Here is a 20,846-nt window from a genome sequence, read left to right as displayed (position 1 = left end):
AAATAGAGGAATTAAACATCCACAATCGAACCAAACGAACGGATTAAATAAACACATTCGGAAGTCATCTGAGTCACATAAAGGGTCGTTTTATAAAGACTAAAATTAAATGTGAGGGGGTCGAAAGGGCCACTAGCTAACCAGCTAGTCAGATCTCGATGATGCTAATCTGTTATTTAATGGGTTTATTTCCGTAATCTGATAACACACATAAAGACAGCTAATTAAATACACATGGTCTGCTTTTGTGCCCTTGCAAATATGTTCAGACTGAGAAAACCTGGTTTATCTGAAATTACTCAAAACACTGCCTATTAAGTTTTCAACTGTGTTTTGTGCCAGGGAATCTTATAAGAAGGCTTTAATACTTATGTAGTTATTAAAGGAACGTGTCAAGCCTGTTATTAGTAAATCATTATTGTAACATTACACAAGATTTGCCTATGAGGCATGCACTGGTAAGGGAAATTCAAAGGGACTAGTTAAGACAAAAAACATACCTAGCCCAACAATTAAAAATGTATATGCTGTGTAATATTTGAAATGATAAAGCTCTCTATTTTCTATAATTTATTGTATTCTCATATATGTTAGCAGATTCTAAGTTTGTATTTTTGATTAAGATTTTCTGAGTCTAGTTTTATATGGGCAGTAATCTTGAATCGTCAAGTAATATTTTGTGATATTGAGATGTGGATCAACATTAAATGGATTAGATGTGACTGTTTGAAAGCGGAATAGGGAAACGGGGGCATTTTTTTTCCTCCTTATGGAGAGCTTTGCATATAGGAAAAAATATCCCATCAGGTAACCTGGAGCTATGCTATGGCAGTGAAACATTATCCCAATGTCTGCATAAGTAAACAGTAGCTGTTGATTATTTACAGAGGAAGTGGACTTTTACGCATGGGTATCGACAAGGATAATTCTTTCGGTGCGTATGCTGGAAGAGGTCACCATTTGCTTTTGAATTCCGAACATTATTACCTTGTGGGATCATAACAAAGGATTGGAATATTTACAATTTTCAGAAGAGAGAACACGACTTCTCAATGGAGCAAGTTCTCTCCAGCCCTCAAGGGTGTTCCGAGTGGGAGGTGAGTGGGACGGGAGAGTGGGAATCTGACCAGAATCCCCTTGGATTTTTCCTCATGGATAAAGATAACAGTTCTGTTGGTGATTCTACAGAGAATATTGTCAGGCATCAAACGCCCCTGAGCTTTGATAATATTTTTCAGGAGAATGCCATAAACTTAGATGACTTATTTTGGACCTCTCATTATTCCGGGCAGACCTATAAATGGCAAAATGATCTGGAATGTGTCTGTCCTGAATGGGAGACTCAGTCTTCTCATCCCCAAGACCTCAAAGGTGAGGGATGTCCTGGAAGTTCAGATGTTGTTGCTGGGGATCTCATCAGTTTTAATTCTTTGTCTACAAGTCCTACATTCTCAAAAAGACCTGTGCAGACTCAAAATAGCCTATGTGACTCTCCTGAGCAGGTTTTCATGGAACCCACAGAGGATACTGCCACCATAAACCCTTTAGAAATACATTCAGATGGGCCAGACATTGCCAACTTTGGCTTTCAGACAGAGAAAACAATATTGCAAGAAACCAACCTTGTGCTTGACGACACACCTTTAAGAAACTGTGAATTTAGCCATAATTCCCAAGCGGAATGGACATTTGTGAATGAGAGCAGTCAGAGCTCACTTCCACATGGGACTAATATGACTTTGGGATCTGAAGGCTTGTTGTCTGTCTCTCCAGTAGAGGTGTCATTTACCGATACACATTCAAATCCCAAGCCTTTAACACCATGTCTGACACCATCCAAACAAAGCTACCTCAAATCCTCTGCACTCCCTCATGAGCCCATCCCTCTGGTGACATGTGCCGAACCACTTGTCCCATCATATCATGATGGCAGTGCACTCCTTCCAACGGATGAGGTAGAGATTTTGTTACCCAAGCTGTTTGCTGGAGGTCTGTACAGCTCTGAACAGGAGAGTAATAAACCCTCGAGTAGTAACAAGACCCTTGACAATGATCCCCAGAGCCAGGAGAGAACAGACGCCAACATAGAAACCAGTGAAGAATCTAAACCACCTTCATTTGGGTCAGAGACTGTTTGGGAGAGTCTTTTAGTACAGTCTTACATATCACCTGAACCTTTTGAGGAAATTTTACCTGATTCATCTACAGAGTACACATCTGACATAACGTTGGAAATGGTAGGTAAAGAGGTAAGGGAAGAGGCCAAGCAAAATGCTGACAACAGTCTGTCTGATGCTAATACAGAACTCAATTCAATCACCCATATACATTTACAAGTTGAAAGTCCTTTAACAGAAAGCCCACCTGAGAGTGAGGCACCAATGGTGTCCAAATCAGCCTTACTAGTCAGCACACCTGAACATTATGCCTTACTTGAGCTCTCATCTGAGTTTGACACCTTGTCATTGGTCCACAGTCAGGCTACACCCAAAACCAATGTTGAAGCCTTGTCTGAGTTGAACCATGACAAAAATGGAGACCTTATTCCTGACTTCATGTTTGACATTTTGACAATTGACAGTGTCTCTTGCGGAGATGTACCATCTTCAGACTGTTTATCTGTTGAAACGGACAACGCACAGCCGACAACAGAACAGGATCAACAGTGTGATCCAAACTCACCTGATCTCATATCTGACACACTCACAAATGAATTTCAGAATGAAATAATGACTCCAGAAATAGACAACTCAGACGGTGGCCTCAAGGCAACAGAGATACTGTGTGCAGACAACGCAACACATAACATTGAGGAGCCAAACACACTTTCACATTTCCAAAATCAGCAGGTTACCACTCTCAAGAGTGAGTCAGACAAATTGCAAAAAAACATTAATTCACCGTTGCTTTGCAGTAGTGCTTTAAACTTAGATAGCAGCATAGCTGATAACAATCAAGAATCAAATACAATTATTGAAGTCTGTCAGGAACAAATCACCATTCAACAAAATCCTCAGAGCGCACTTGCGGAAAATCTTATGCCTGTGGACCAACTGAATGACAACTTGACTGCGAAATCAAGTGCGCTTGTAAAAGATACACCTGAAGAAAATGTAACACCTCACCATGACGGTCACAATACACTGCTGAATCTCGGGAATAAACTTTACTGTGTGTCTTTACAAGAAGAGGAGATATCAGATTGCAGAATGTCAACTCAGAATCAAGTAATTCCTGATTGTGCAAGTAATCCTGATTCTGTAGAGTCCACTCCCTTTACCTGTACAGGAGATCAACTGACCATGACGGGTGGACTTATGGAGCGGGATCAAGGAGAGACCAAAGAGACTTCTAGCCAATTGAGTGAGGCTACAGTAGAGGGAGCCCTGCCTACACATCAGGAGGATATCACACATCAGGTGATACTATCACAGATAGACCTGCCACAGGAACAAGTGAGTTCAGTGGCCCCCAGCTCTCCTTCACATAGAAATGTCTTTCCCTGTGGACCTAGTCTGGACAGAGAGGCCTACCTGACCTCAATGGAGAATAATCCTGATACTTCCAACATTCCCAAACATGCAGAAATGAATCTGGATCTTTGCAAGGCCTCTGATGCTCTGCCAATCAAGTCACTCCATGACCAGAGAGTCCCTGTGGATTTGATAAATGTGCCTATAGTTTCTTCATCAGCCTGTAGAGATGAGGAACAGTCAGCCCTCCGAGCAGTTTTCCAGGCTTTGGATCAGGACAGAGATGGATTTGTCCAAATAGAGGAATTTATAGACTTCGCAAGAGCATATGGAGCCGAACAGGTCAGTTTTAACAATGTGTCTATTTGTGTGAATTTGTCCAAATGGTGTTTGGGGCGTAAATGCTATTATATTGCTTAATGATTTCAGGACACACTGTGTCTTCCCTGGGGCCACATAGCTCCAAGTGAAACTTGATCTTGTTGTCACCCAAGAAGTGCTTTTATTATTCAAACCCACAAACCCTACCACATCTCCCCCGTATCTCTTTCTCTGTGCTTTTCTGTAGACATATAGTCACAGCTAGTTTAGTTCATAGCTAGTCTGCAACAATTTTTGCAAACTATAAAAGTACTACCATCTTCATGTATGTTTCATAAAGATCTGAGTACTTTTTTCTATTTCTTTCTGTGTTTGTCTATCAACTTGTAGATTACACAGTGGCTTCTAGAAAATGTCTTAACTTGAAAATCACCTCTATAAGGTAGTAGATCAGTTTGAGTGAGTGAGTTTGGGTCATCTTATGATTGACTCTAAATTGATGGTAGACTAAACGTATAATGATTGTGTGTGACAGGACAGGATTGTGGCTCTTTGTGTACCTGTGTGTCTTGTGTTTGTAAAGCATGTGAGTAAATCTAACAAAACCTGATAGATTGTTTGTTTGACAAGTGGTAATACTATGCCATACCAATGTTTGAAGGTGGGCTTTATTGTATGTATGTTTACTGTATTTGGCAAGTCATCAGTTAAAGGGATAGTTCACCCAAAAATGAAATTTCCCTCATGTTGATTTAAACCCATATGACATTTTTTCCTTTGTGGATCACAAAAGGAAATGTGAGGCAGAATGTTCAGTCTCTGTCACCATTCATTTTCATAGTAATGGTGGCAACACTGAGAATGCAACTTATTCTCAGTGTCATGACACAGTTTGGAATACAACTACTCACAAAATCGAGCTTGTGTTGCTAGAAGCGCCTGCCCTCGTACTTGCATATAGCATGTTTCGCCTTAACATCCCTTTGACAACATATAACATACACTCATGTAGTCAAGCACTGGATGTACCATTCTCAAAATCCCACTGTGGTTATTTTGCTGTTCAAATGAGTATATAGATTTGTGTCCCCTTGTTAACTCCTGATCCCACAGACACGTGTCATTCATTGTCTGTTTAAGAGAGGATGGATTTGATGCAGGAAGTCTGGCTATTTTGTGACTGTTAAAACTGCTGATCTGATCAGCGGAAAGGTTAAACTGCCAGATGAGAGATAGGGGAGGGCGAACTGACAACTTGATTTTTTTATTTGTCTTTTTGGACTTTTATTCATCTTTTCCCAAATGCATGCTACACTTGACACAAATGTAAAATTTCTAAATGACTTATTTCTCTCAGCATTTGTCCATCTGTATCTGTATTTTTGTGCAATAGATTATCTTAGATTGGATAATTAGTGTTTTCTCTAAAGACCTTGTGATACAAGGTTCAAACATTAACCATGTTTTTATGTGGAAAGCATCAAGTTTGCAGTGCTAAGCAAGTTTGTGTGTTTTTATAAGGTAGTTTATAGTTTCAGGGATGAAATTTAAACCCAAACACCATCCCAGCCTCGAGGGTCATTCCTGTGTCTGCGTTAATGTTGTGATTGGACGAAAAGTTTTACAGGAGGATTTGAGCTTTCTTCGCATCATGTGATATACGTTTACAGTATAATAGCTTGCTCAGCTGGTTGGCTTAGGGAAATAGTTTAAAAATGGGAAAAATGCACTGAAAGGGTAGAGAAACTGTTCAACTGTTGTCGAGACAGGTTGAAAGAAAATTATATATTAAATGGAAAAGCTGTGAACAAAAGCTTTTTGTGTGATTTGGATACTTATCCTGTCTCATACAGACATGTCTAATCTAATGAAATCTTGTATCTTGTACAGAATGTTTTCAGTTCACACTGGAGAGAGATTATGTGTGTTTGTGTCTGCATGTACCATTCAGTACAATGCTGATTTCCATGCCGTAATATCTGTTTGATATGGTTACTATGGGAATGCCTGACCTTGGATGCAAATTCTTACCCGGAAGTAGCTTTTACCAGGAAGTGAAGGGGGAACATCAGGTTATGGAGCATCTATGTCCATATATCTGTGTGTGACTAAGGTGCACTAAGCTTTTGCTTATTAAATAGGTATACACGTTAAGACCTGAATAGCATTTTGTTTAGAAATATGTTATTAATGATGTACACGCACATCAGATGAAGACTCCAGTCATATCCATAATGAAATAAAAGCTGTTTATTTTTACATGGAGCAGGTCGTCCCCACATGGGTGCGGTCAACATGACACTGTGTCATGCAACTGACTGAGTTTTTAGGAAAGTCTACCTTAGAGGTAGCTGTGGCTCAGTTGGTAGAGCGGGTCGGCCACTAATCGCAGGGTTGGTGGTTTGATTCCCGGCCCACACGACTCCACATGCTGAAGTGTCCTTGGGCAAGACACTGAACCCCAAGTTGCTCCGCATGGCAGGCTAGCACCTTACATGGCAGTTCTGCCGCCATTGGTGTGTGAATGTATGTATGAATGGGTGAATGAGTCACAGTGTAAAGCGCTTTGAATACCGTTAAGTTTAAAAAGACGCTATATAAGTGCAGACCATTTACCTTATATAGCGCAGAGCGGTGTTCAGATGGCAGAAAGCTCACAAACAAAAATTTATTTGGATTAAATTCAAGAATATCTATTATTTGGATGATAGACACAGACTAAAAGTAACAGAAGATAAAGAAACGGTGTAAAGCGGCATCGTTTAATAAACAAACTCCTAGTATCCAGACCAATGGATGTTAGTATGTGCTGGAGGCACTGATGTTTCAGTGATTGACTTGATTTATATTTTACATTGTTATTTGATGAGGAAGTCACGTGGAAGTAAACTATAGGAAGTTTAACAAATTAACAGTATGATTTGGCTATTGTCATTTGGGTGTACTAAGGAAATGATGTAAGTTGTGCATCTATTTAGACTCAAAAAGCGACGGAGAAAATACACATGTGTAGCTTGTGTTACGTGTAGCTCAGTGTGTGATTGACAGCCATGAAATTTCAGTGTGGAAGTAATTAACCCTGTTCTATATTTGTTGCATCATCTCTTTGATATTCAGTATAATAAATAAAACGATATATATTCTTTTCTATTATTTCTTGTACACTATCTGAGCAATTTGTAGATCCATTTGTGATCGTTGGGCATGCCAAATCGCTAAAGACCTGAGTATTTAATAATGTTTAGTGAAACCCCTATGCATTTAATGGTTAAATAATCTTTAAATGAAGAATTATTTATCTGAACAGCAAGAATTAGCCTGTGAACAGCAAAATATTCAACAGTGCGGTTGTTCATGATTATTTTCTGCTTAATCGTCAGATGTCAATAAGATGACTCAGTCAGTCACACTATGTTTTTTGCAGTGTGAAATCAAACTAACACCACTCATGTGATAAATCAGTTTCACACTTTAAATGAGATGCTTCTATAGAGGGGCAAAATCAACTTAACTGATTAACTTTTGAATGGGCCTGTAAAATATTTAATTGGTGATTATATCTTAGGGTGAGGATAAAACTAGACAAGGACAAATCATTCCTCATGCACATTCCCATATGGGTTCGTTGGACTGTATTGTCCCTAAATAGAAGATAAAATAGACATATTCAAGCTTAATTTGTTCTGAGAAGGTCTGTGTTACACAAACGGTCACTTATTATTTTATTTGCATTTACTGATTAGTCTTAATTTATGAATATATATATATATATATATATATATATATATATATATATATATATATATATATATATATATAATTATTTTATGACTTATATATGAATTAAAAGACCAATAAGCTTGATAAATGACTTTATATTTCTTACCATCCTGTGTTTGTATGCGAGGGTCAGTCTGTATTTTTGTGTCTTGTGTTTTTATGTAATGGATGGTGTAACAGGGTTCAAGGATGGGCAAGGAGGAACAGGAACCGCCAGAATAGTCAACATAACTTTAATGGCATAAGTCAACTTAAACAAACATAAACACACAGACACAGCGCTGTGTGGTTCTCTCTCGCTCTCGAACTGGCACCTGCGGCTCGTCTTTATCCCCCTCCCGGATAATTAGGACAATTCAGCGCAGGGCGTGCATCCTCATGGCCCGACCACGCCCTCTTCCTCATCACTCTCCTCCACCGCCTAATTCAGGCAGGGGAAACCTCCTGCTTGACGTAGTCCTCTCCCCTCCCTTCCGGCCGTCCTTCTGCCTGGCAGGTCTTTCCCACCTCTCTGGAGCGATGAGGGGAGGGAGAGGGAAAGAGCGAGGGGGAGAGAGAGAGAGAGACAAAAACTCGCTCGCCGGTCCCGGACACGCCTTCGTCTGGTCATCGGCCACTTCTCATTCATTAATTCAGCGCCGGGCGTGCATCCTCAGGGACAGCCACACTCTTCTCCTCGTCACAGATGGGAATATCTCTGTGATTTTGTAAGAGGAATCGTTTGGGTGATTGTTAAGTAATTGATATGTGTTTGTGGTTTCAGGTGAAGGATCTGACACGGTTCTTGGATCCCAGCGGTCTGGGTGTGATCAGTTTTGAGGATTTCCACAGAGGCATCAGCGCAATTAGCAGTGAAGGTACAGTTCTACAAACACACAACCACATCTTGTTTTATATCATGGTGGGACTTCCTTTTTCTGGTCTTAAGTAAAAAAATTGGTAATTAAGTAAATGGTCTTAATTGAAGCTTAATTATACTATAGAGGAACCCAAACCATATTTAGAACTGAATAAAGAAAACGTTGAGTCCAATTATGAACCATTTTTCATTTTGGAACCAATTTGTTTTTTTGTCCCCAAAAGAATAGTTAGAAAAGGTTAGAAATGCTCTCACTTATATAGATCGTACTACTTCTCTTGTTGCATGCTGTACCAGAACAGTGACTGACGATTGCAAGAGCAGATTACATACGTCTGTATTACATTTATTTTCCTGTTTGATTATATTTTCCCTTTGTTTGCTAAAAAGTGCACACACATTAGTGTAAAAAGATAATTTTAAATGCACTATTAAAATGATCACATTTAGGGGAGAGTGGGGTAAGATGAGCCGATTTTTGCATACGTTGTCTCCTATAAAAGGACAAATTAGACACGTAAAATAAATAGAGCTACCTTTATTTCAAGCTGTCTGCTATCACTTGATATTATAAAAATTAGTTTGTGACAAAAAGCCACAAAAAATTGGTTTAACTTTCCTCAGGTTAGGTATAAGTTGCTCCTGGTTAGTGGGTAAGAAGAGCCATCTGGGGGCAACTTGACCAATTAAATTGTTCCATCGATACACCGATGCAAAATAATTTTTCTAATTTTATTAAATCATTTCTAGTCTATAATGCATTTAATTATAGCCTACTTTACTCTTTTCATTTAACACGGAGGATTGTTAAATAGCATGTAAATAGCTGAGTTTCCATCCACATATTTATCTGTGCATTTTGGGATATCGCAAACAAACTGCTGAATGCAAACACCAAGATGAGAATAAAATCTCCAAAAATCACATAAAATACTTATACGCTCGCTTGATGTGGATACATAATCTATTCAATAAGAAGAAATGCAAATGGACTATAATGGAAACACATTAACCGAATAAACTCCTTTTGAATTTATTAGGAATACAAGATGTCAAATATTTCATGTGACTGAATAACTCGTTCATAACTTGTTGGAGTGGTGGTGGTGTAGTGGTCTAAAGCACATAACTGGTAATCGGAAGGTTGCTGGTTCGAGCCCCACAGTCACCACCATTGTGTCCTTGAGCAAGACACTTAACTCCAGGTTGCTCCGGGGGGATTGTCCCTGTAATAAGGGCACTGTAAGTCGCTTTGGATAAAAGCGTCTGCCAAATGCGTAAATGTAAATGTAAATAACTGGACTAATCAGAGGACCAGTCACTGCATCTGAAATGTTTCTCTAGTCATCCTGAAATAACAGTGTGTAACAAATTCAAAGCCTGTAAAGAGTTTGCACAGCAAATAAGTCAAATACAAACTTGAACTGTGCCAACGAGCGAGATTGTTGACACTTTTTTAAATGTTTTATACATCCGCACTGCAAAGACATAAGAAAGGAGGAATGCACACACACATAGTGCTCCCAGAAACTGTGACACGTTGTCGCTCTCAGACACGAGACAATGTTCTTAACAGTAATTTGCATGTGCGCTCTTAACCGTATTTTATTAATAAAAGAGTCACAGTGGCTACAATATCTCTGGAAGTGACGATTTTGTTCTTTTGAACACAGGGGATGGAAATGTGGCTTTATTTGCATATTGGTTTTGTGATATTATGGTTTTTCACATAAATTAAATTAGCAACTTGGATGGAAACATGAAGGAAGGACTTGGATCAATCATTTAGCATAGCCTACAGTATATACTGTAAAAAGTAGGTCCTCTTTTAGCTTCAAACATTATAAACAGAACAGTTTGTTATTAGAACAAATTTGTTTCAGTGAAAACCATTGGCTCATCTTCCCCCAGACTGTTCAGTGTATTTTGCCCCATAGTGACGATTTTGGAAAAAGCACCTAGCTAATTCAGTTGAGCTAATCCAGTCATGGGTATCTATACACAGGATATACACTATTATGCATGATATTTAATTTTGTACCTAAATACATTTGCTATGGCACAACAATTAGTACATTTCAAACCTAAAAATATCACTTTGGCCAACAACATTTTTTTTGTTGTATAAAAACATACTTCCCTCTTTTCCCGTTTGCTTCGCCTCTTCACAGCCAGATGGAAATGATGAATACTTCCTGCTTGCAAGGTTACCTGACAAAATATATGTACAGTTGCCTAGATACACAGAGTGGGTCAACTTGCCCCAATCTGCACCTACTAATGATTTCTCTGATGAAGAGATTTTCTCCTGAATTAAGGTGCGGAAAAATACACATTGCAAATTGAGACAAAGCATCTGTGAATTACTCCAAAATAAAAGCGACTGGAGATTTTGAGTGTTCTTTAAAGTAAATAATTAGAAGTGCTGTTATTTGCCAGTATGTATCAGATGGAGGAATTTGTCCTGGTGCATTTAAACCCTGTTTAACGCAAAACCCACCCAGTAGCATTAACACTACTGGTATATATCCTGTTCAATAGCTATATACAAGAAAACACAAAGAAAATGGGTCAGAATACACCTGAACATCCTCTACACACAGACAGCCGCCATAAATTACAATATATATAATAGACATTGAAGAAACACTTAATGTAAACACTTGATTGTTGGAAGTCACTCGGATTATTAAATGTTATTCATTTGTAAGTTGCTTTGGATAAACATATCTGCTAAACCAATAAATGCAAATTTTAAACACCTGAAAAATGTAAATGATAAGCAAATGTTACGTTTCCCAAAACAGATGCATTAAACATTTGAATATATGCTCCTGTAAAACATTCATATGGTTCATCTGTGTTCTGTTAACTAAAGAATGGTGAAATGCATAAAAATACAGTTTAGAGCATATCATCTCTCTTTCTAGATCTAATTTGAAGATGATGGATTTGTTTTAAAGCACTTGATGGCTTTGTAATGATATCACGGTGAAAGTGTTTTCAGTAATAAGGATGATGTTAGAGTTATAGCAGATCTAGCGTCATGTTTCTAATGGCCCGTAGAGCATCCTGTGTTTCACATGTCAAATTTCTCTCCTCATTAATGTATGAGGGACTGGAACATCTCTCACCCTGTCTATTTTTACTCTGTACAGTGTTACCTACAGGATTTTGTGAGACTGTGGTGGGTGATCTGGACCCTCTGGGGGTCCAATGTAATTTTTAAATTTTAAAGTTAAATGCATCGATCTGGTGCATGTTGAGAGCAAAACTAAGAGGCTAGATCTATGAAGAACTTTGTGCTCTTGTAAACAGTTTTATGCTCTAGTATAATTTAATCATAAACACACTGGTTGTATAGCTATGAATGGTGATGACATGGCAAAATGGTCACAACCACAAAGCATAAACGAGACAAGTCTACAAGTTTAAAAGAATTTAACACAGTTCACAAATGGTCAAAACATAAAATGGACTAGAGCATACGTTTGAGCCAGGGCTCGACATTAAGCATTGTAAAATAAAAATAAATTGGTCATTCACACGTCCGAGAAAAAAGTCACTTGTCTGGAGTGAAAAAAGGACATTTAAGTTACATGCTAAAATAACATGTTATGTACTTATGACTGATGCCCAACCTAATAGTGTACATATGCAATCAACTCAATTCTCTGCGACAGAAATGTAAACTGCACTGGATTGGGGAGGAGGCTGTTGTCATATGATAATATTTATGTTACGTATGGTAGTCAAATAAAGGAAAGCCTCCATCATCATCATCATCATCATCACTTACAGCAGGGATGCTCATAGTTCAATGGAAAGAGATCAATGGATTTTCATCATGTTATTGCAGCAACATCTACAATGTACAATAAAGTCTATACATGATCACAATACCAACATTTCAGTAGTCTGTTGTGAAATTTGACGATTCTCAATGCCAGCTTCAAAACCACAACAAATAATAACAATAACTAATATGTTAATTATTCAAGACTAGTAAACAGTGAGTTATAAAATAACAATAAAAAAACAGCAATGAAAAGAAAATAGATAATAAGGAAATAATAGAGTGTTTTTTCATTTTCTTGTTCTGGTTGTTTGGTTATTATAATGACGCATTAGACAGCAGCAGGTCTATTAGCTCACATTTATACTTACATGTCCAACATTTTAATACAAATCTGCTTTTCTCTCTCCGCTGTTTATGTTCACTTTAGACATCACTCTCTGTGTTTACATGAATACCTCACCAAGACAGGCATTTTGGCGTATTTTTGAAATGTATTCGACTGTTCATGTGCTCATTAGCATGAGCATTTTCTGAACAAACGCGCATGTTTAGCGCACACACATATGCCGCCTGTCAATCAAACAACATGCAGCTGTTTTACTGAATTATAAAATGATGTGCTCTGGATTATTAACAGCAGAATAAGAATATGAACGTTATAGTAAGTGACACAGGCCTAGTCTATCACAAATATAGCTGGATATTTTTTTGTTATTGACATTTTAATCAGTCTGCTTGTTCGGTCGGGCAAGTAAAATTCTCTTTCACTTGCCCCTTCAAAAATCCGCTTGTCCCGGCGGACAAGTGTTAATGTCGAGCCCTGTGAACCATCAATGTAATGAAGCTAAAGTGGTTACCTGTGTTGAACTTGCTCCTCAGATGCTGAAAATAGTTACGTTGTCAGAGCCGCTGGTAATAACGTTAACGCTAGATAATTGGTTCCAGTGTGTGTGTGTGTGTGCGATCATGCGTGCTCACAGTTTGGGCGCTGACTGACTGGAAGTGAGAGATGCTTTGCCGAAGCAATGAAGCAAAACACAACGTTAGAGACCTTTGTTGTTGGCGGGCCGCCACAGTCTTGGTAATTAATGGGAAACACTGTTGTAATACGTTAAGGAAACATTTCCTCTAATGCTTCAATAGTAGTTACAATAGTAGCGGTTGAAGCATAAAGCTGCAAGTACTTATGGAGTAACACTTTACGCAATTTGTGATTCGGCACTCCTCTTATAGCTGATGAATGTCATGGATTGAGGACTCTGATTACCTGCAGAGCGGACTCATGACATGCTATTTTCAAGTTGATGTCATGTTGCTTGCTTAAAAAAGTATAATCTATATTTTACTTACTTTGAGGAATATAAGCAACACAATTATATTTTAATATGACTATTAAAGCGTTTTATCCACTACACAATACACATTAAAGTTTGTATTGTACTACACTTATCATTTTAAGGGGTGAAACTTGTGCAATGGCTGAAATGAGTCCAATTGAATCTACAGCCTCAGTGGACAATGCAAGTGTACCTAAAATCATTTTTGCCTGCGGGTTGGTTAAGGAACGGCGCCTTGTTGTACCAACACAAAGAGGAACCAAAACACTTTCCCGGACTTTTGGTTTTGTCATACCATGTTGATTGAATGACCTTCCCAACTCCATCCGTGAAGCTGACTCACTTTATGTCTTTAAAAAAGGCTAAAACACATATTTTCCATGAGCACTTAACCGGTCACTCATAAATTATTTAAATTATATATTCTTGAATAATACTATTCTAATGCTAGTGAAACTTTTTAATGCAGCACTTTTCATACCATTGTCTCCTTGAGGTGATTCGCTTATGATGTATTATTCCTCTTTTGTAAGTCGCTTTGGATAAAAGCATCTGCCAAATCAATAAATGTGAATGTAAGTGAACCATCATATTACAACAGTAGGTCTTTGCACTGCAAACAATAAGAGTGTAAAATAAATACAATAAATGAGGATTTAATAATGATTAAATACTTTATTGAACATGAAATATGCAAAATAACAATTAAAATAATTCATTTGTAATTGTTTATTTGGAAGTAAAGTTACAACAGAGAGATGGTTACACACTAAAACAATTAATATACATTAGTTTGCTATGAAATCGGTACATGTAAGCGCAGCGTAGTTCTAGCGGGAAGACTAGCAGCTGTACATCATCACATCATTAGCTGGATAACTCCCTGCCAATCGCATGTAAGCCATTGCTTTATAAGTCTGCTCACAACCTATCGCATTGCTGTTTCAGTGTGCTAACAAAGCAACCTCCACCACCCCACCACCACCAGTTGAGTCCCGTACTGCACGGGGGTAGGCTCCTCGCCCCTGCCTCCTATCTCCGGCAGGATATGGCGGTTCCGAGTACAACAACTTCGGACCGCCAGACGGGGCCAACGCCAAAGAGAGACAGTACCTTTCTGTTTTATATTCATCAAATAAATGTCATCTTCAATTTCACTCAAGTCTGCGAGTCTTCCTGATAGAAATTATAGACAACTTGAGATGAGCATAAATTCATGGCCAACCACTTTGTACCTATAGTTGCTTTTTAGATCTGTATAAACGTCTGCTAAAAGGATAAAATGGCAAGTGGCTTATTTATTACTCCAAAAACACTTTATACTTTACTCGCTTATACTTGCTAGCAACGTTTAGATCATTTGGTCTCCGTCGGGCAAAAAAACAAAACAAAAAACAATATATATACATATATATATATATATATATATATATATATATATATATATATATATATATATATATATATACTTTTTAATTTTTCTGCTAAAAGGACAATGGAAAGTGACAACAACTTGTGCATTTCTGTGACTGAGGTAAGAAAAAAAGTAGAAGAAAAAAAAGCCTAAGAAAACCTAAGGCAAACACACTTAGAGACACACAATTTGGGAATCTCAAAACTGCAGTAATGTAATAAAATACTCAGAAGTCATGAATATGAGTAAACATGTAAAGTAACGTCATTGAAAAAAAGCGAGACTTATAAACACGTTGCGATTGGTACACATGTATTGTTCGTTCATTAAAGCATGACAAACAATATAAGCTTTAACAAACAGAAAACATATCTAAGCATTAAAACATCTTCGTAGTAAACAACAAACAAAAAAATCAGTTAAATCCATTAGGAGTATGATTTCACTCCGCTGATGTCCCGACTCCTGAAACCACGACTGGTTTGACTGAACAGCTGTCGCACTCACTTCCTGCTTCTCGCCACACAGACGGACCTTCTTTTTTCAGCTTACGGATATAACGTAAACACGTAAGGATGCATGATATATGCCTGTGATTTTGCGCCAAATCCGACCAAATAGTTGAAATTCACTCAAAATAAAATAATTATTGTAGGCTTACTGTAGGGAAATGGGGTAAGACAAGGGCATGGTTTTGAACATGGATCTTTTATGTACCCAATAATGAACTTTTGTTGACAAAAGCACACATGTATTTATTACCTCATTGCATTTTAGTTTTTAAGACAGGTGAATTTGGGTAAATATATTTTTATTTAGATTTTTGTTTTATTATTTTGGCCTAACACTCAAGATCTGCATGTAAGTTTAACAAATGTTACAGTAGATGTTTCTTGTAATATTAGGATCCTCAGCCAGACACAAAAGTCAGTTTGCCCGAGATCTTCCCATGCATTTGAAAATTCCAGTTAGTTAGAGCAGACTCTTATATAAATAATGTTTCCTGGAATCCAGACAGCTCAGCTTTGTCCGACTTATTCCAGTGATGATAAAAAAACATTTGAAAGAACATGAATGTCATTAACCACTGCATCTCCAAAACTGAAAATGTATTTGCTCGCCCTCATGTTGTTCCAAAACTGTACGTTTTTACATTTTATTTTATTTTTTTACTATGGAAAACAAAAGGAGAGTGTTCTGCGGAATGTTAGCCTCAGTCGCCATTCACTTTCATTGTATGGGAAAAATATGCAATCAAAGTGAATGGTGACTGAGCCATTCTTCCAACCATCTCCTTTTGTGTCCCACGAAAGAAAGTCAAACAGGTTTGCAACAACATGAGTTTGAGACGTTAATGAGGTGTTTCTCCCTGACAGGTTCTGATCCAGATATTTACAAGACTCAGTTCAGTGCAGTGGAAGCCAATGGACCTCCAGAGGAGTATGATGAGGTATCACACACACCAACATTGTGGTTGTTTTCTCTCGTCCCTTCTGCCACGAAGAGCATGATAAATCTGCATTTTAGGAGTCCATTATTGCAGAATTGTGAAATCCAGACCAGCACATTCCATAAATTCCCCAAAATATTGAACGACCGCAGGAGAGGAGCTCAGAACTTTGATAAGTGGAGAACTGGAGTGTGTGCATTGTTCTGCTTTAGTGCCTCCTGCTGGTATTGTGTTGAAATGTGTGTTTGACTTATTCATTAGTTAAATCTAGCATCATTTATTTATAAAATATTAATATATATAAATGTATTTATATTTATAATCCAGCAATATATATATAAATGTATACATATACATACACACACACATACACCGATGAGCCTAAACATTATGACAACCCAGGTTAAGTGAATAACGGTGTGTGTCATCTCCTAACAAGGCCGCATGTCAAGGTCTGGATAGATTATCATCTCATACATATGTGTCAACGTGTTGAATGCTGGAGAAATGGGCAGGACCTGAGTGACTTTGTCAAGGGCAAGTTATGGCCAGACGACTGGGTTAGTGCAGCTCTGAAATGACAAGGCTTGTGGGGGCTCCCGGTCAGCAGTGGTGGGTACCTACCAACAGTGGTCCGAGGAGGGATAAACCACAAACCGGTGACAGGGTGTTGGGCGCCCAAGGCTCATCGATGTGCAAGGGCAACAAAGGCTATCCTGTCTGGTCTGAACCGACAGTATGTCTACTGTGACACAGGTCACAGAAAATTGTAATGATGGTTACAGGAGGAATGTGTCACAACACACTGTGCATCACACACTGCTGCGTATGGGGCTGCGTAGCTGTAGACTGGTCAGAGTGCCAATGATGACCAGCCGGTGGAGGGAGTGTGATGCACTGTGCAATGTTCTTCTGGGAAACCCTGGGTCTGACCATTCATGTGGACTTCAATTGGACACGTGCTACCTACGGGAACATCGTTGCAGACCAGGTACACCCCTTCATGGCAATGGCATTCCCTGATGGAAGTGGCCTCTTTCAGCAGGATAATGCGACATGCCACATTGCATACATTGTTCGGGAATGTTTTGAGGAACATGATGATGAGTTCTAGGTGTTGTCCTGGCCTCTAAATTCCCCAGATCTCAATTCGATTGAGCATCTATGGGATGTGCTGTACCAACAAGTCCGATCCACAGCGGCTCCACCTCGCAACTTACAAGACTTGATGGATTTGCTGCTAATGCCTTGGTGCCAGATACCACAGGACACCTTCAGGGGTCTTGTAGAGTCCATGCCTCGGCGGGTCAGAGCTGCTTTGGGGGCACGTGGAGGACCAACAGCATATTAGACAGATGGTCATAATGTTTTGGCTCATCAGTGTATACCGGTACTCGCATATAATTATTTAAATATACTGTATGTGTGTTTCTTCAACTTCAGGCACTTTTAGCACTATGAAATTCTAGAAAGTCTTTCACACTCTCATTTTTCACACTCATGCTAGTTTGTTTATTTTGTCCATTAACAATGTCCAGCAGTGTATGTACATGCATTGCAGGAGATTTATGTCATTTTTTATCACTACAGTGCCATTTCCAGCACATCTCAAATTCTTTATTGTGTTTAATAGAATTCTGTGCAGGAAATGACGCTGATGGAAATTTTTTACGTTTTTAAATAAAATTGCAAACTCCTTTGTCTTACTAAAGCTAATTTAATAGCTAGTTTCCTAAATATACACGATTAAAGAAATAGTTCACCCAAAAATGAAAATTCTCTCATGATTTACTTACCTTTAAGCCATCCCATATGCGGATGATTTTCCTTCTTCAGCAGAACCGAAGTGAAGATTTTTATAAGCACATTTCAGCTCAGTTTGTCCATACAGTGCAAGTGACCGGGTCCCATCAGGCTGCTTGCTATTTGATGGTTTTTGGTATATCCAGTTTTACAACTTTGTTGCCATGACGACTTAATGCTGAAAACCCTAGAACAGCCGTTTGGGTTTTACAGCTCAAATAATACTCAAGTTTTAACAGAAGAATTAATGTAAGTGTTTTTATAAAATTATAAGCTTCACATTTCTGCCTTTTAAACCCTCCAAAAATTGGCCCCATTCACTTCCATTGTAAGTGTCTCAATGTAACATAAATTTTCAATTTTTTAAAGAAAAGAAGGGACGGGTTGAAATGAATATATACATTTGTGGTAATCAACAATATTCCACAAATCCTGTCGATTGAGTGATTGTACTGAACACTTGATATTCCTTGATGAATTGATTTCAGAGACCCGAAACACTTTTCAAATGTTAGATTGTGTGTATTATTCCCAGCAATATTTAGCACATTTGCTCAAATATAGAAACGTACCTATTGAGACTTGTTTTTGAAAAATTATTTTCCATTTCCTAATTTCTGTCACTACACACACACACACACACACACACACACACACATGTTGTGTTTCCATGTTTTATGGGGACTTTCCATAGACATAATGGTTTTTATACTGTACAAACTTTATATTCTATCCCCTAAACCTAACCCTCACAGAAAACTTTCTGCATTTTTACATTTTCAAAAAACATAATTTAGTATGATTTATAAGCTGTTTTCCTCATGGGGACCGACAAAATGTCCCCACAAGGTCAAAAATTTCGGGTTTTACTATCCTTATGGGGACATTTGGTCCCCACAAAGTGATAAATACACGCTCACACACACACACACATACACACACACACACACACACACACACACATACATTCTCACACACACACTCACACAGACACTCACACACACACACACAGACACACACATACAGTCTCACACACACAGAGACACACACACACACATACATTCTCACACACACACTCAAACAGACACTCACACACACACACAGACACACACATACAGTCTCACACACACAGAGACACACACACACACACACACACTCTCTCACACACACACACACACACACACACACACACACACACACACACACACACACACACACACACACCTGTGAGTTTTCCTGTAGGTGATGAATGGCTGTGCTGTTTCCATGTTTGCTTTCAAAACACACAGGATTAGGTGGTTTGGTGTAGCACCTCTTCCAAAGAAACAAACACACACACACACACACACACACACACATACAGTTGTGTGTGTCTCAATCAGAAACAAACACACACACACACACACACACACATACAGTTGACAATATATACTGTAGATGAAGCTGGTGAAAGATTCTTTCATAACACACACCTGTTATTAGAACATGTGATTGTCACAGTACATGTCATGAAAAAGTTTGTATGTGTGTGTGTGTGTTAGGTGGGAATTGTTAATGTTTTGCTAACGCTGGCTGTTAGTTCTCATGGGAACAGACCGCACTGGAAAAACAGTACTAGGCTGTGTCTTAAAACCAAACCAATAATGACTAATGTCCATAAATGCTCATTAAGTTTTGAGACACAGCCTAATTGTTTTATAAGTGGATAGATATGAAACAATACTCATGCCCAAAAATGCTGCCTAGGTAGACTGCTCACTAGGTTTTGTGCCATTGGCACTTCATGTTTGCACGCATTCTGCTTAGTAGTGTGTTGAGAAGTTCGGTTGGCACATTAATGTTAATTAACAGGGGGGTGGCCGGTGGGCATGGACTCCGCCCATTCCTGGTCTTGGTACGCTTTGGACTTTGGTTGTCATTTCCAGTGGAACTGACGAGGAGTATTATGTGACTTTGTCTCTCTCTCTGTTGATTCTCTATGTTGACTGTGAGTGAAGGAGGAAGCAGTCAGGATTAAGGTTTATTAGTAAACCTGTTTTTCCAGTGTGCTGGTACTTTACTAGGTAGAATGGTTCTTGTTATGGCCTCTCCTGCTCTACGAGTCACTCACGGACTCACACAGGTATGTCGGGCTTTGAGATACACATTTAAGATTCAAGGTTCAATCTTAGCTTAAGTCAAATTTTGTTACTAATTCAAAATAGCCATCTGAATATCCGGAAGTTTGGTTCAGTTTTGTGAGCGTTGTGTTGACGACTTATGCAGTCAAAGTGTCTATAAAGACATGGCGATTTTTTTAGCAATTTGCAATATTGTTCTTGGTTGTTTTTGTTTATTTTTCCACCTTATGGTGGCCTGATCTCTTTCAACATTGTAAAATGTACCAAGACTACTGTACTACTATTTACTGTCATTATTGTTTGTTTTAGTGGATTACAGGCAGGGGTTTATAATGAGATACATACAGTATATTAAATCATATGTTGTGGTACATTTTGATCTATAGTCTCATGTTTTGATGTTGCCTTTCTATTCTGATCAGCTGGATGATTCTCACAAAACCTGTCTAGAGAATGTCCTGGTCCTCTTTTTCTCAAATCAAAAGAAACA

General features: G+C 38.5%; 1 protein-coding gene across 3 annotated transcripts in view; it reads left to right on the top strand.

The window, feature by feature from the left end:
- The first annotated feature begins 1,052 nt into the window (after positions 1–1,052).
- The window catches only part of rab11fip3 (RAB11 family interacting protein 3 (class II)), a 42,078-nt gene continuing 22,284 nt past the window's right edge, over positions 1,053–20,846 (top strand). For all 3 annotated transcript variants that reach the window (XM_052113871.1, XM_052113872.1, XM_052113870.1), the window contains exons 1-3: positions 1,053–3,815; positions 8,338–8,431; positions 16,360–16,433. In XM_052113871.1, coding sequence (XP_051969831.1) covers positions 1,053–3,815; positions 8,338–8,431; positions 16,360–16,433 — 2,931 coding nt within the window. The remainder of the gene's footprint in view (positions 3,816–8,337; positions 8,432–16,359; positions 16,434–20,846) is intronic.

This window comes from Xyrauchen texanus, chromosome 41 (genome assembly GCF_025860055.1).
Source record: "Xyrauchen texanus isolate HMW12.3.18 chromosome 41, RBS_HiC_50CHRs, whole genome shotgun sequence".
In the NCBI taxonomy this organism is placed as follows: Eukaryota; Metazoa; Chordata; class Actinopteri; order Cypriniformes; family Catostomidae; genus Xyrauchen; species Xyrauchen texanus.
Note: the sequence above shows the minus strand (reverse complement) of the source record. Positions and strands in the feature narration are given on the sequence as shown.